Source organism: Gavialis gangeticus, unplaced genomic scaffold (assembly GCF_001723915.1).
Source record: "Gavialis gangeticus isolate Ggan-Ray unplaced genomic scaffold, GavGan_comp1, whole genome shotgun sequence".
NCBI lineage: Eukaryota > Metazoa > Chordata > Crocodylia > Gavialidae > Gavialis > Gavialis gangeticus.
This window is the reverse complement of record NW_017729024.1, coordinates 57,198,419-57,214,809: the sequence shown is the minus strand read 5'-3', so window position 1 is coordinate 57,214,809 and position 16,391 is coordinate 57,198,419. Positions and strand designations below refer to the sequence as shown.

The 16,391-nt window shown below is 41.3% G+C and overlaps 1 protein-coding gene across 1 annotated transcript in view; it reads right to left on the bottom strand.

Moving 5' to 3' along the window:
• NRG1 (neuregulin 1) overlaps nucleotides 1-16,391 on the bottom strand; it is a 356,475-nt gene that overhangs the window by 256,287 nt on the left and 83,797 nt on the right. The window contains exons 2-3 of the mRNA XM_019517122.1: nucleotides 15,079-15,256; nucleotides 9,180-9,304 (exon numbers count right to left, since the gene is read on the bottom strand). Of these exons, the coding sequence (XP_019372667.1) occupies nucleotides 9,180-9,304; nucleotides 15,079-15,256 (303 nt within the window). The remainder of the gene's footprint in view (nucleotides 1-9,179; nucleotides 9,305-15,078; nucleotides 15,257-16,391) is intronic.

Below are 16,391 nucleotides of genomic sequence, written 5' to 3'. Positions count from 1 at the left end.
GGGAAAGGGAGGAGGGAGTTCCCCTCTTGAAGGCGGGGCAGCCCCATGTGCCTAGATCGCTCCCAGCTGTCAGGAAGCCACTGGAGCGGGCCTGCCGGGGCCTGGCCATGGTTCTCATCCTCAGCTCAGCTTCCCTGTGGAAGGGAGGGCTGCTTTAGCACCCCCAGGCTTCTGGCTTGAGCCACTACAGGCGTGTGCCGAACGTCTATCCACGTGCAAACCAGTTCACTCTCTGCAGGTTAGACTAACCTGTAAAGACTGAATCAATTCAGGCTCAGGCTTTTTTGAATGTCTTTCCCTAGCCAACATGTTTATTACTGCTCATTAAGTACTGCACGCTACACCAGCAAGAGAAGAATTGGGATCCCATAATAAAACACCGACAGACAGCTGGCTGAGGAAGAATGGAAAGAGGCTGCTCGCAGATGGCTGTCAACACTTGCCTGAGGCAGAAGAACAGCAACAAGTTTCCATTAGTGGTACCTCCAGTGCTGTAAGAATCTGGTGATCTGGAGATAAACAGCCTTGGGCCCTCTCCCAATCTTGGTCTCCATCAACATCAATAGATCAAAATCCACAAACTTTATACATTCTTAATGTATCCATCCCCCTGCTCCCCAACCTTCACAGCCCTCTCTTTTAGGAAGCACCTAACTTCTAAGAGAGTGGAAGTAGAAATGTTTGCCTGTTGCTACTCCCGTTCCTCATGTCAAATTGCCAAGGCAAGGGTACATGATTTTTTTCTGAGGTCCCTCTGAGAAGCTCTTTGCAGTCCACCACTCCCATTTTCCTGGTTCTCCAATTAATTCCAACCTAGGTTTGCTCCCCTTAGTAAGAAAGGAAAGAGCCCAGAAAGGACACAACAGCATAAGCAACTGCCTTGCCCTGAACCAGATAAATATTTGCATCCATAGAAGCTGTACTTGGACTGCTGAGAGAAGAGAGCTCACTCTGCTGTATGAGGACTCTGTATGGACAATAACTGTTGTTGTAACATTTGAGCAGAGCTGAAGTGGACTGCTTCTTGAGGCATGACTGGATGCTGCTGCTCTTGAGATGCCTCTTTTTCAGAGAGACTTAACTGACCTAAAGTATTGCTTCAGTTTTTGAGTATTTCTCAGCATGCCCTGGCAGCCACTATCTATTTAGTTTATCTGGACTTGATGCAAAGTCTGCAGAATTCAGTGGAAAGCCTTCCATTAATGTCACTGGCATTGATTCAGGCCTGCAAGTAAGCTGCGAGAGCCCTCAGGGGAGAGGCAGCCTGGGCCTCAGTCTTGGCTATTGACAGGACTCAAAGTCCCTGAACTTCAGCACAAGAGATGCTGTGCTAGGCAGAGATGTGTTTATAACACTAACTCAGCTTTCTGTTACCCTGTTTTGCAGAGGTTTAAGATGGTGCCTTATCCAATGACCACACTTTCAGGCACACCCATGTGCTAGTACCAGCACAAATGTCAGACCACTGTCAACTATTACATATGTGTTGGTGCTCCATTTAGTGAGGCACAGGCCTCATTTTCTGGAGTCATTTTCTCAGGCCTTAGGGAGAATGCCTGGCCATCAGCATAGGATGTGCTGATGGTAAACTCATCTGCTGTTTTGTAAGATACGACCTTTTTTCTCTTTTGTTCCATTCCCCAATAAAATTCTAGTGCTTTAAAACAAGAGTACTGCTAGCAATCACAATGAAAGGGGCAGTCAGCAGGCTAAGTTACCGAAGTCCTTTGTTATTCTTCACAGAGCAGCATCCATTTCTGTAAACCTATTCAGAGCCAAGAAGCAGCTCAGGGATTCCCCTCATCCCCCAAATAACACCAAAAGGAAAAACATACAGAATTTTTATGTAAAATAGGAAGGACTGACCAAGCAGCAACCAAAGACTTGCTGCTAACTAGGTATTTGGAGAAATCCCCTGTCTTTGTAACAGGCCTTAAATCTTACAAGGCTGTTGATAAGGCTATCTACAAAGAAGTTCACATGGTGCTTAGGAACTGAGCCATGCAAGTACTTTAGATAGACAGCTCTTAGTTGTCCTCTTCTCATATAGAAGCCATTAGTACAGCTACAGTACATATCCCTAAATGTGAAACAATACCTAATGGATAGGAAGGAAAATATCTACACATTCAGGGATTACTCTGAATCTGTCTTTCATATTTCAGATACTTTCTTTCCACATGTTGGCCTTCATGGACCATGTAGCAAAATGATACTGTTATTAAATATTTTATTCAAATGATTAATGGTGGATTTATTACTCATCTACCACCGTAATGACCTTTCTGTTCGCATTTTCATTTTATTTATTTATTATTGAGAAGTTGAGCTAGTCATCCATTTGGGTTTGTCTGCAGTTCTCTGGGATTGATAGATCAGTCATATTTAATATGAGTCATATGTGTCTGGAAGATCCAAATGAAACAAATACTATATCTTTGTATTTCTAATTGCTCTTTTGACATCATGTTTCTTGATGTTTGTAAAGATCTACTTCCTAATCCAAGCTCCTAGATACATTTCTGCGACAGATGTTATTGCTGTGGTCACTCTTTAATCTTTTAATCACTGAAAAGCTGTCCAAAGGAATATAAGTTGCTCTCTCACATTTTCTTCACCCTGATTAACTATACTCATAGTTCTCTTCCTACCTCATCCATTCTCGAGAGTTGCTGAGAGTTCCAACTCAAATTGCACCATAACAAAATTCTTATGAAGTTAGATTCAACTCTTTAGCTGTATTCCTATGGCTTCCATACAGGCATGCTGATGCACACAGTTAAGAATCTGTTCCATAATTCCTAGGATGACATCTTAAAAGTACTGAAGATCAAGGTAACTGTATTTATGAAAAAGGACAGATAATTTCATCTCCTGCTCTAATCTAATCTCAAACAGATCAATAGAAGGGTAGGAAGGGATTTTTCTTCTATGTAAAGTATTGCACAGCTGGCCAAGTCCATCATAGGGTTTTATACTGATTGAGAAGATTTTGATTATGTTTTTATTTTCCTTCCTTTCAGGCATCTACTGTTGACTAACATCAAAAGAAGGATAGGTAATAGATTCAATTGGGATGCAATAAATTTCACACTCCTGACAACACTGCTGTCAAAGCTGAAATTATGCTAGCTGGAGAAGAATGGAGCACTTTGAGGAAATGATGATTTTAGGTAATATTTTCAAATTGTGATGGACTAAGGTCAAAGTCAATGGAAGATGACGAGGGTTCTGTACCTTTAGAAATATGGTCACAGATATATATATGAGAGAGAGAGAGAGAGAGAGACATGGAGATTTTGGTAAATAAGTACCGCAACACAGCTGAAAACCTTGGCCTTAGCTCACACAAGCCTGGTGATGCCCTTCATTGGAGTTAATAAGTTTCTTAAAAATATGATAAAATTCACAAAACAAACATGCTGCAAAACACCTTTACATGCGACAAAATGACCAAATGACTATGTGGAAAGCAACTAATGTAAAGTGCCAAACCTCAGTGTTCTTTATTTATACATCTCCAAAATAACTTCATGCATCTCTGCTGACCTCAATTACAGTCCTTCTAAAAGGAATGCACATGAAAAGGAAGGTGGGAAAATAAGAAGGTAGTTTATATCCTGCAAGCAAATTATATTAATTAAAAAGTTTAAGAGACCAGAATAGATGTTTTAAGCCATTATGACTGGTAGAAACGCATGTAATTTTTACAATAACCTTATAATTTTATTTTACGTTTTCTATTTTTCTAATTTAATCTATTTATAAAGGCACCAAAAGGAGAATGCAGTTTCTTTTCACTAAAAAATAGAAAAATTATATCTAAGAGAAGTCCTATCCAGACAAATATAGTGCACAATCTGGCAGCAGAGAATAAGAAGTACAATGAGAAAACAACCCAAATACAAGCATACTAACTCCAAGCTAGAAAAGTGAATGAGAAAAGCTAAAGACAGAGTGTTTGTAAAAACATAAGGAGTAGACCTAGCATCAATTAAAAATAGCCAAGTACTATAAAAAGAGCTTTCAAACCCTTCCCAAAAAAAGAACCAGTAATGGATTTCTGGTTGACCTTCTCAAGAACAGAGTTCCATCAGTGAACAAGAGCATGAGAATTAAGAGAGGCCATATCCCACCCAGCCTTTTCTCTTGGGCAAGGATCCACTGTAAGAGAAGATAGCTCTATCACTTGGATTGAGGTATACCTAGAACACTGGCTTTCTAAACAGCAGGGACAGGTTGCAAAAGGTGGGCTTAATTTGACACATTTGCTTCTGTCCCATAAAACAAGCAAATAGCCCCATTTTTGAGCACTAATTGCCAAGGCAACCAAATTGGGAATATTACAGCAATCTAGATTATAAGAGACAGAATTAAATGGCAGATGTGTCAGGCACTTGGAATGTTGTGGATGTTTTCAGATAGATACTCATGTCATGTGTGCCTGGGATATTTTAAACATTTAAGAAAATAAAATACCATGTAAAGCACAGATGCCAGCAGTGAAGCCATATATCTGATAAGTATGTGGTGAATTTCCAGAAAGAGGTGGGATGGATAATAGCTATTCCTGAACACTCAGTGCAGTCTTTGAACACCAAACCATACACACTCTCTAGCAAAGACCTGAGAACACTTTTCCCAGCTGACAGTCTTCTCCTACACAGCTGTCAGTATGACAAAGGTAGGGACCCTGACCAAGGGTAACTCCCAAATGCTTGGAAGAAGTGGAAGAATTGGGGTTCCCACCAGGGACTTTGCTTTGAATATTTTTGTGGCACAGCACAATTGGGGTGCTCGCTAGTTAGTGTGGGCTGCAGCAGGCTGGAGAAGTGCCTGCAAGGAAGGCAGCCAGGAGACACCCCAGGTAGTTATTTTAAGGGGGAAGGTGTGTGGCGAGCACCAGTAGGGAACTCACCACTTAAGGGCTCTTGAGTGAGCCTGCTTTGTGAGCAGCAGGGAAACCCTGCCCCTGGAAGCATTTTTAAGGGGAAAAGTGGGTGGCAGAGCACCTCTGGTGTCTGCCACCTTAAGGAAGAGAGCAGGCAGCAGATGGTTGCAGGCCAGCCCTGATGAGACGGCCATTGTAAGATCCTGCCTCTCAAGGCTGGAGCAGCAGTTTGTTTCCAGCAGCTGAGGGAGCAACAATACCTGGCTGCACTGCTGCTCAAGGAACATCTTGGAGGTAAAGGCAGGAGCTGTTGAAGATGGCAGGAGACTCCTGGTCCTGGGTAGGACTGAAAACTGCACCCTGCTGGGGAAGGGTGATCTGGCAGGGCTGTCTGTGGTGAGACAGTCCCCCAGAAATGCCAGGCCAGTTACCTCCCCAGTGAAAGGTGGGTAGGGGCACCTCAAAACCCCAGCCCCCACAACTGGTGGGTTAATAACATCAGAGGGGAGTAGGCCCAGGCATGCCCATGAGAGTGGCATCTGAGCCTGTAGGGATGGAAGAACCCAGAGCCCAAGGGAGAGGGCGAATAAGTTGAGGCTCCAGAGAAGGGATGAATGTGCTAAGCCCCAGAGTGGGGGCAACTATGCAGAACCCCAGAGAGGGGGAGAGTGTGTTGAGGCCCCAGGGAGACAGGGGCAAGTGGGGAAGCCCAGGTAAGCCTTCAGGTGCCTGAGGCTGAGTGAGGCATCATAGAGAGAGCCACAAGTGGAAGGGGCGAGTCACCAGCCCCACTTAGGAGACCAGTGTGCTGGGTTACCTGGCGAGGGGCCAGGGGCAGAGTTAGCCCAGTGTTTTAATTAACTGCCAGGCCACCATACAGATGAGGGTCGCGGGAGAGGCCCAAAAGGCTGCAACAGGGCTAGCCAAGGAGAGTAGAGACAAGCCTGATGGCCTACGTGTTTGCTCGAAGGAGCAGGGCAGACCGAATGTGGCCCGGTAAGTCGCATGAATGACAGAGGCCTTCTGACAGCAGAAGTGGTAGAGGCCTCAGTGAGAGGGGCAGTACATCTGAGGCCCTGAACAGGGCAGCATGAGAGAGGCCTAATACTGTGCTGAGTTGGGCCCAGCCTCAGGCCAGAGCATAGCACAACTCACAGAACCATCTGTGAGGCATGGGACACGATAAAGGGGAGGTAGGAGTTGTGCATTTACTGCCCGCGAACAGCAGGGTGCTCAATGGGCAGCCTCCTGCCTAATTAAAATCTGAATTATTTTACAAGGCATGGCAGGAAAGTAAGGTGGGCGGCATGCCCAAAGATAGGCGGGTGTGCTGGCACTGTGACCGGGCCTGGCAGTCTGCCCCCTGTCACAGTTTTATTTTAAATTAGGCTCTAAGTCCTCATCTATTAAATTTGAGGGGCCCTACAGAAAATAATAGCATGTGATCACATAATAAAAGACTGTCATAACACATGTGTGAGGGGACCAAATTAAGGTTGCACATTCTACCACCCTGGCTACATAGGTAAGGCTATTCTTTATCACTGAATTTACAATATAATAAAAAAAATACAGGATCGGGAAACTGAGTCTGTATAAACAGAGATGCCAGCAGTGAAAATTTTATTCAAGTAGATATTTAAAGCAACAGTTCTCAGTTACTTTTACACATGCTGTTGCTGGCACAAACAAATCAACTCCTAGCCACTGCTGCCTTGGTCTCTACCTGCCATCAACACCCATCAACAGTGAGCAAGTCAGAGATTCAGCCTGAGGCATCAATTCTGCTCAGCCTCCATACATGGATGTCACACAGTGATACATAGGCTACTGTAGATCTCACTAACTTACAACAGAGGGGTGCTAGCAGGCTTCTCCAATGACAGTGGGATACTAAGGTAGAAGGAGGTACAGAGAAGCTAAATATTAATATTTATCCTCATTAATAATACAAGTTGAAGACCACAGATAAGCATGAGAAGTGAGTAATAGCCCCCCTTCAGGGCTCATTACAGAGTTTAGATCCCAAATCTACCATTAAGCTAGAAAGGGGGAGAGGTCACTGAATACAGAGGAAGAAGGGGTGAGAAGGTCACTGTTACAGTGGTTGTTAATGTTCAATGAATGGGTTCTGCTCTCCAAGACCTTAGGGAACCTTTGCTTTTAAGCCAGCAGATGTTGTCCATGTTGCCCTTAGTTTCAGGTAGAAAATTCCACATTTGGGGGAAAAGGAAAAACATTTCAGCCACATGCTACACTTTAAACAGCAGCAAGCAGCTGCTCAAAGCAGCTCAGAGGTTTCATTCGTTAGAGAGAGACAGAGTTTAGGAGAAGGCATCAGACAGGCATAATGAATTATTTATCTATTGAATATCACCTCATAATATCTGACAGGCTTAGATCTATGGTTCCTGTTCAGACCAGACATAAAGCTTAGAAGAGGTCCAAGCTTTATTCCAGTCCAAGGGGATTTGTGTCTAGGCTTTTGTTTTATGTCGTTATATTATACATACAGACGCAGAAAAATCAGACAGACTCTACATGTCACACAAATGCACACGCCATTGCTTACAGACATGGTAATTCAACATCAAGATCTTGTTTCACTGCAGTAGGAATGCCTTTCTGTCATTCAGAATAGCCAAACTAGAAGTGAAAGGAATGAATTTAAGTCTAGGAATGATGTCCCACACACATTCCGTAATAATTTTACCATTCCTTGTGTAGAAAAGAAACGGGGGATGTCCCCATGTCCATACATGTTGGTATTTATTTTTGTCTCTAGTTTTGCCTTGCATGTGCTCAAGTTCTGACTCAGGCTGCATGGGAAATAATAAACATGTTTCCTGTATAAGTATTTATAAAGCAAGACATTTTTTTTGAGAGAACCAAACTAGTGTACAAGCTAATCAAAAATGTTCATTGACTTTTGTTTATAATAATAATTCTGGGAAAAAAACTCATTACTTGATCTTGTTAATCAGCAACTTGACATATGATTATAACATTATGTGCTTAATATAAAACCTTAGTACTAGAATTTTGTTTTCAGTATTCTTTAGCTAATGCAAATTAAAACAGCATACCAATATTCTATATGAATGTACATTAAATAATTACTGTACACAACCTTACACTAGCCAAAAAGCCTAATGAGTTATAATGAAGACAGCAAAGATTAGTTTCATTTTCTAGTTACCCTGCCACATACCTACTGTTTCAGAGCACAACATGGAACAAATATGAATTCCTAAAGCCTAGTTCCTATTGCAATGACAACTTCAAACACATTTCATTTCTCACAAAGTTGTTTTTATTGCTGCGATTTGTTTGCTTCTTACAATAGACCGCCTATCTGAAAGTTAACATGTTCATTAGCAAATACCACATTCAACAAACAGACTTCAACTTGCAACGTGTCCACATATTCATAACCAAAGAAAGTAGTACTAAAAGGTTTCTATATAGTGAAAGAACCAATTGAATTCTGCCAGAAACATTTGTAGCAAGTCCTAAAAATAAAGCAAGAAGTAGCGTTGAAAAATCTAGTACTTTTACTTTCAAACTACTTTCAATAAGGTTTTTTGCTTCCTGAAATCCACTATTCCTCAAACAAATCTACATTCAGGTACTGCAGTGTAGATTTGTTTGAGGAATAGTAGATTTCAGGAAGCAAAGAATATATATAACTTCCAAATGTTGATCATGCAACTTACATTGTATAATTTGCTTAATATGGCAGTGATCAGGACAACTGAAGCATGTCTGAAAGGAGAGCAGATCAAATTTGTAGCCATACCAATATTACTTAGATAAGACCAAGGGATAGGGGTTGGGGGGAGGGGGAACATGGCTACAGTACTGGACTGGGACTATTTGGATCCAATTGCCAGCACTACCACATACTTACTATGTCAATAATCTTTCAGTGCCATGGTTACCCATTTGTATAAATGGGACTAATGCCTACTGGTAGTGGTACTGGGCCTGTGCCTAATTATATGTTTGTACATCACCTGGCACACTGGGGCCCTGAATGCTGTCCAGACCTCTGCATGTTACCTTTGTAAATTTCTCAGTTTGTGCAGTAATGGCCAATTGCACTAAAATATGTTATAGCTATGTCAAAACTAATTTATTTGAATATATTTTTACTATCACCACTTTAGCACTTTCATCTCTGTTTTCCTTTCAAAGCTCTCATTCCCTGCAAGCCCTTTTGTCCCAATGGCTGTTTAAATGCAAGACCTTTCTCAAAGCAACAGTCAAATAAATATGTATCTCATACCATTGGTGTCTGTGATGATAATGGTGGCTTTGGTGCTGTCATTCCCTAATTTGCTGCTCACTCTGCACGTGTACTCCCCAGCATCATCCAACGTTGCTCTGTAAATGTGAAGTTCTGAGTACTTCCTGTAGAATCAGAAATGACACATAATGCATCCTTTATCCAAATAATAAATCACTGCATTATATTTAATGCATTTTTTCCCCAATGAAGACATCCATCTTCTATTCTGTGACTCTACCAGGTTAATTAACAAAGACTAAAGGTTTGGAAGAAAGTAAAATCCTTTCCTTACAGGCTGTTGAAGACAAGGCACATTCATGGAGTGAAACAAAAACATTTATTTATATTTTCCTGCTAAAAAGAAGTCTGTGCTGTTAATGGAAATATTTTAAAAAAACCTTTTGTGTTCAAGATATTGAAACACCAACTACTCAGAGACTATGAAAACAGATTACAGCATTATCCTTTCAGAGTGTCATGTTGCTAGTCGCAGAATTCTGTTCAAGTATTGTAGTTTCTAACGTCTGACTACATAATCATGAGATAAGAACAAGTCACACTCTCAAACAACCTCTGCAACCCCTCTAGTAAATCACTGTTCAACATGAACCAAAAATTACAGGCAGCAGCAGAACAATTTGCATAAGGCTACTTACATACTGTTCCCCATGAGGGACATGTAATTTAATCCATCTCCAAGACGTTAAGATTAAATTTTAAAATGCAGAGTTTTTCCCTGTCTGTTAATTTGGTGGGAGCACGCTCTAGTGTCTTCTGGTTGGACCCCAGCTGCATAGGACACGTTGCCTGGTCCTGAGAAATGACAAGGAATCGGGTCCTGTGATAGCTGAGATTACTACTGCCTAACCCATCATTAGAATAGATGCTCACAAGGGATATTGGCATGATAGTCCCGTATAACAATGTTGTTTATTCAGCCACAGAACAAGAACAACACAGGTAAAATACGCACAGGTTTTCTAACCATTCCTTGCCAGGCTGCCACACCCCTTTCATCTGGGGGACTATCCTGAAGAACAAGGTCTCTGAGCTCTGAACTAAAAGACCAGCACAGTTTGTAGTTAATGCCAAGTGAAGTGGTGGTTTTTACACTGGCGGGGTCACTGCAGAACCAAGACTCAAGGCACTGAACAATGGGAACCAAATAGTAATGACTTTTGGCCTGGCTTGGATTTAGAGTGATGTTGGCAAATAACAGGTGAAAGACTCTAGCTACTCTACCCCTATTATCATAGCTATTCAGTGCTTCTTTGGGTCATGCTGGTCCCTTTGACAGGGCCTGGAAACTTCACAGGTAAATACCAGCTGCTGGAAGGCAGCTCAAGGATTCCTATTTCCATACAAAGGTACCCTTGCCTGGAGATATCCATGGTTTAGCAAAAAAGCATGCTTTGCCAGATACATTTGAGAGTTAGACCAAAGTTGCTTAAAAGAGAAGGAACCGTAGGCAAGCTGGACACTATTGTAGGGAAGGGAGACTGATACAAGGGCTGACAGCTTAGCAGAGGTAAATCAATATATTGATTAGATGGACCATTGCTGGTTCTTCTGATGAAGCCAAGAAATGGACCTATATAGTCATTGATTCCCCCTTCCTGGTGGGAGTTCACACAGTAAGTAGATAGTGGCTCTGAGGGGCTGAGGGGTAGGAAAGAAAGGGGAAGTGAGAACAGAAAACTGACAAAAGCGGTCAGGCACTGCAAAGGTACAGCATTTTGGGGTCACAGTAGGACCCAGCTACTTCACAGGACTGCGTTCCTGACATCCATATGTAGGACCACCAAGCTGGCTTGAGCTATCTGCTGCAGTTTTTATTTCAAAAGGCACTGCTTCTCCAATCAGCTGCAGGATTGCTTACGAAATCCAGCTGATTAGGAAAGCAGCATCTTGTGATGTAAAAACTGCAGCAAACAACTCAGCAGTTCATTCCAAGTCAGAAACCTGCACAAAGTGGACTGCCTACCACTTGGACATGAATGATGCAGGCCTATGTAGCTTTGTAAAAACTAGGGTTCAAAAGATCCCCTTCACACACCCACCACAGCGTCAACTCTAATGTTTGCACACTGTCCATATTTCAGCTTCCTGGTATATTTTCTTTTCTCTGTATCAATAAGAACAATCAGAGAGGCTGTTGTAGCAGAGTAGAACAAACTCAGCACTTCAGGTTTAATTCTTATAACTTTCAAGTGATAATAACTTCCATCAGAAAAAATAATTGAGTTCACAAACTGTAACTCCAGAATTAGAAAAAGAAAAGAAGAAAGCAGGGACATGGGGGGAAAAGCCAAATTACCTGTGAAATTTTAATATGCCTGGTATTTTCCTATTTTTCTTAGGTACAAAATCCAGAGTAATAGTTTCCAAGTATAAGAAAGGAAATAAATATTCATAGCATCAGTGGTATTATAGGTACTTACTAGGACCAAATTCAAACTTTTGATAGCAGACCACAGCTCATTAATAGTTTAAATGAAACAGCATCTAAAAAAATACCGATCTTGTATTCATACTCAAAAAAGGGGAAAATATCTTGTGTTAAAATACTGCGCATCAAAGCCCAGCTTATTTGAGTGCTTCAGTTCACCATGGCAGATGGTTCTTTGCCTGGCATTTTTTGCCCAGCATCTAGGTATCTGTGACATGTAAGAAAAGCAAACAGCAGAGTCTGAAATATCGAGGTGCTGCTATGTGGGGTCCTTGAGTGGTTTTGTTGCAGGGGAAGTAGCAACAATAACTACACCTAGAAATTTCTTTTCCTGCAAGTGGCTTAGGCAGCTGAGCCCAACCCCAAATCATAAATAAATAAATAAAAATGTTCTCAATGGCTTTGAAATACACTGAAAGAAAATTAAATGTTGCAATTAGAAGTGGGAAGAAGCAGGAATAATTTACTAGCAGGTGAAGAGACATGATTCAGTGCCAAATATTTCTGGGCAGCATTAACTGGTACACTTACTGAAAGCAAGGCAACCAAGGAGTCTTTCCTATTACTCGGCCTGCTGGCCTTCAAACAAGCCTGGGACAGAGGCCAGTCAGGCTCATTTCAAAGAGCTATTTCTGATGAAGCAAGATATTCAAAATGTTCATTTGAGGTTCTTCTGCAATTATGCAAAGGTGAAAAGTATCACATCCTGAACCCTTTAAAATGAACTGACAGGCCAAGATAATGCTTTGTGTCTGTGGCACTTAAACAGATATCATTAACTAATCATATGTATCTGGAACTATCATAACCACTCAGTACCAGACTGTGTATTCATTTCTTCCATGCCACACATGTTGGCACTGGTATCTAATCTGTGATCTGCTGGTCATACTCACTTTTGCCATTTTAAAGGCAGACATAAAGCTGATGGTAACATTTCTATTTAATAGCTAACTGGAGAGCATACATCTACATGGGACTGGCAGCTTGATCATTTTACTGAGTGAAAAAATAAATCCAGTCCAACCTCTCTTCTACCTCATACATCTATCCCAGAAATGAGGCTGTCAGGTCAGAGTTGGGTGATAGTGCTTCAAGCTGCTACTCCTGAGCATGCTGGAAACCCAAGTCCTGAGTGCAATGCCAGAGGCACCACTCCCACAGCATTATCACCATCTGATTTCTGCAGTTGATGCTTGTGGGAGAGGGTGTGGGATGGGTGAGGCTTATTTTCTCAGGAGGATGAGCTGTCTACCACCCCCATTCTACCCCACAGATCATTTTACATTTTCTTAAAAAAAGTTTCTGAAATCCCACACCTGTGGGAGAAATTTCCTTCTGGTAGTGACTTAGTGTTTTCTATTCTGTAGTCTGGCAAGGAGCTGACCTGTTAAATTTGAAATTACTAAAAGTCACTTTTGTCTGTTGGATACTGCTTTCAAACTTAATAAGGCATTATTAATATGTAGAAAGTGTTCTTCTGAACTGTCTGGATTGATGAAACCAATAAGATTATGCTAGGGTGAATGCTGATGATGCTCCTCTATTTCATCTGCTGTAGCAATATAATGCACTATTTAAGTAGCTATTTGCCCTTTAAAAAAGATATTACAGTAATTCAAGACAGCTTACTGACCTTTTAGTTCACATTTCCATACTTCATAATTTAAAAAATTCCATATTAAAACTGGCAAACAATATAACAGCATATGAATGACACAAATATTTGCCTAATGTATTGTCTTATATTATGAAGTCACACAAAATAAAAATATCAACCACTGGTATTCGTTTAGCTTGAGCTGGGAGATTTCTCATGTTCCTTCATTAATCTAATTTGCATATATAATAAATCCATCTTTTCATGCATGTTTCTGCACTGTTACTTTTCTGCTTTTTTACTTGGCTTTCCAATATGGGTCTATCCTATGTACATTTATAATGCAAACTTAATAAACATACAAACAAATTTCAGCTCAGCCATTAGTTCAGCCAAGTCTTTCACAATCTTCTATCAAAAGAACACAAATCTTAGGCTGCTCCCATGCGTTCTACTTTAGACACATGCGGAAGACCATGTGACAGGAAGGATCACGTGTCAACTACTCCACTGTAGCTGCCTGTGTGTATGCTCTTACCCCACAGAAAGTGGAAGCTAACCCATGGAAAATTAGATTTCAGTGAGTGTGGGGAAAGCTATCATAGGTCAGCTTTCATTTACCATGGGATAAAAGTGTGCATACAAGCAGTTACTGCAGAGCAAATGTTCAGTAAAGCAGCAGCCTTTATCCCACAATAAGTCGTTCACAAGCATACCCTCTCCGAGACAATGTTAAGTCTGGGACGTGAAACAGCAGAAGTGTGAAATCTGGAAAACTTTCATAGGTTGGGAAAACATTTTCCACCCAGCAAAAATGGATGCTCTGCTTTATTCATGGTTACAACATCTCTTTGACAGAGTTTACTATCCAGGACAGTTACCGGTCCTCGTTTGGGTCGAGAAGGTGAGACATGACAAAAAGTACGGTGACACATTTCTGAAGATAGTATGGCAGAAATTCTGGCCTTTATCCCTCCCTCAGGAGAACACACGAAAAAAAGTAGTTATTATTTGTACAATGTAAATACCCATTTCCACATCTGATGCTGTAAAGTAAATGGAATTTTTGTCTCAGATCAAGATAGCTTATGTGCATATTTTAATGACTCCCTTCTACAGAAGAGAGACAGACAATGTAGAAAATGGCACTTTTAAGCTTAAACTTCGTTGTGAAGACAGAATGTCAGAGCTGTTCTCTATGCATCAGAGGATAGACTATTACTTAGCTTCTCTACCAGAAAAAATTCTTTCCTTGCTGCTTGGTGGCAACCATTCCTTACGAGCATTTCCATCCAAGCAGAAGCATGGTTTTTCCAGGTGTCCCTATTCACCTGATATTAACCAGACTAGGACACTCTCCTGTAAGGTTCTGAGTGCCTCCAGTAAAGGTCATGAATACTTAAACCACTCAGAGCTATGCAGAAGGTGGGTGGCTCCTCCCAGGACTGCGTCCCTAGACAATGAAAGTTGCAAATCCCTGAAGACAGGTTAAGGGATGGTTCCAGTTCTGGATGGCTGAAAACAAGCATGAGGCATGTTCACTTATGCCAGAAGTCTAAAATGATCTGTGCCCAAGATTTACAAATTAAAACAAAGACTGCCAATAATAACAGGAATAGAAAACAGAATATTATTTATGAGATAAATACGAGACTTAGATATTGTTGTAATAAAAGAAAAAAGTTCCAGTGAAAATAAAGTGATAACTGCCATTCATTCTCTCTTTCCATATTTTATGGCACTTGGTTGCATGTGTTGAGATTAGTAATATCTCAGTGCTTGTAGTCTGGTAAATAATTCCGCTTCCTTTCTCACAGCCCAGTTTGCAAAACAATTGTTGTACTTACTTTTGTTTTTTGGGGATCTTGATATTTTCTGGTCTGTTTTTTTTGGTTATTTCTTTTCCATTCTTTAACCACTTGAATCTGAGTGCAGGATAATCGGAACTGGCTTCACACCTGAGCACTAGTGTCTGACCCACAGTAGACTCTTGGTTTTTCATCTCCTTTAACTTCGGAGGTGCAGCTAAAAAATGAAAGAAGGTAGTGATGAATAGTCTGCCCTTGAAAGGGAAAATAATCTGAACTATAAATCTAAATTCAAATAAAAACAAAAAGCCAGGGAGAATCATTTGCATGGATAAGATATATAGTACACAAAAAAGAGTAGATATGAACTGTTGTATTGTTGCATTTTTTCTAGAAGACAATAAGAATACTTTCACTAGCTCAGCCTTTTTTGGAGTTCTCCTATGTGCCACAATCCATAGGCACAAAAAAGGCAACCTGCAGAAAACAAAGGTAACCACAGAAAAACTAAAATGCTACTCTAATATTGAATGCAGAGCCTACAAATACCAAGAGCTGCAGCTAAGTAATAACCATGAGCATCTGCAAAGCAAGGTTGTGCGCTGGGATCTATAATCTCCATGGGCCAGAGCAAGGGCAATATAAGCAGTGGCGTAAAGTGTTTTCTATCATGTCTTATGCTATGGCAATCCAAAGACTCCTGTCATGACAGAAAGCTCAAAGATGTAATTCAAACACAGCAACTTCCCAAACCAGAGGGGGAGGGGTAAGACAATCAATGCAGCCAAGACTCAACTCACCTCTCTCCTTTCCCCAAGACCTGAGGAAAGATATGGGCTCTGATGGCCAGAAGATGAAAGAATGAAATGTGTTTTGCACCAAGGTAAGAAGACTGCACTGCAGCATCTCAGACACACCATGGAAAATGCCCTAATGGCAGCTCCCCTGCCTGTTAAACAGAGGGTACCCAAGCAGAAATGTTTCCACTGATCACAAAAATATGTCCATTATATAGAGCAATGTTTCTTTTATAGATTGGTCCCAAATGGTTAAGGGCTTCATAAGCCAAAAGTAGCACCTTATGCTCTACCTGGAAGCCCACAGACTGGAAGTGCAGAGAAGATATATGTGTTCTTTCCTCAAGGATAGGGACAGACATTACACCAGGGGCAGACAAAATATGGCCCATGGGCCATATTTGGCCCACTAGGCCATTCTATCCAGCCTGGGGGCTCCTTAAATGATATTTTCTGCTCCTGGCTGCCAGTCAAAGATGACAGGAAACAGGGGCAGTAGGACCCAGGGAAAGCCAGCAGGACTCAGCAGCAAGGACAGCCTGGCCCCACCCCTCT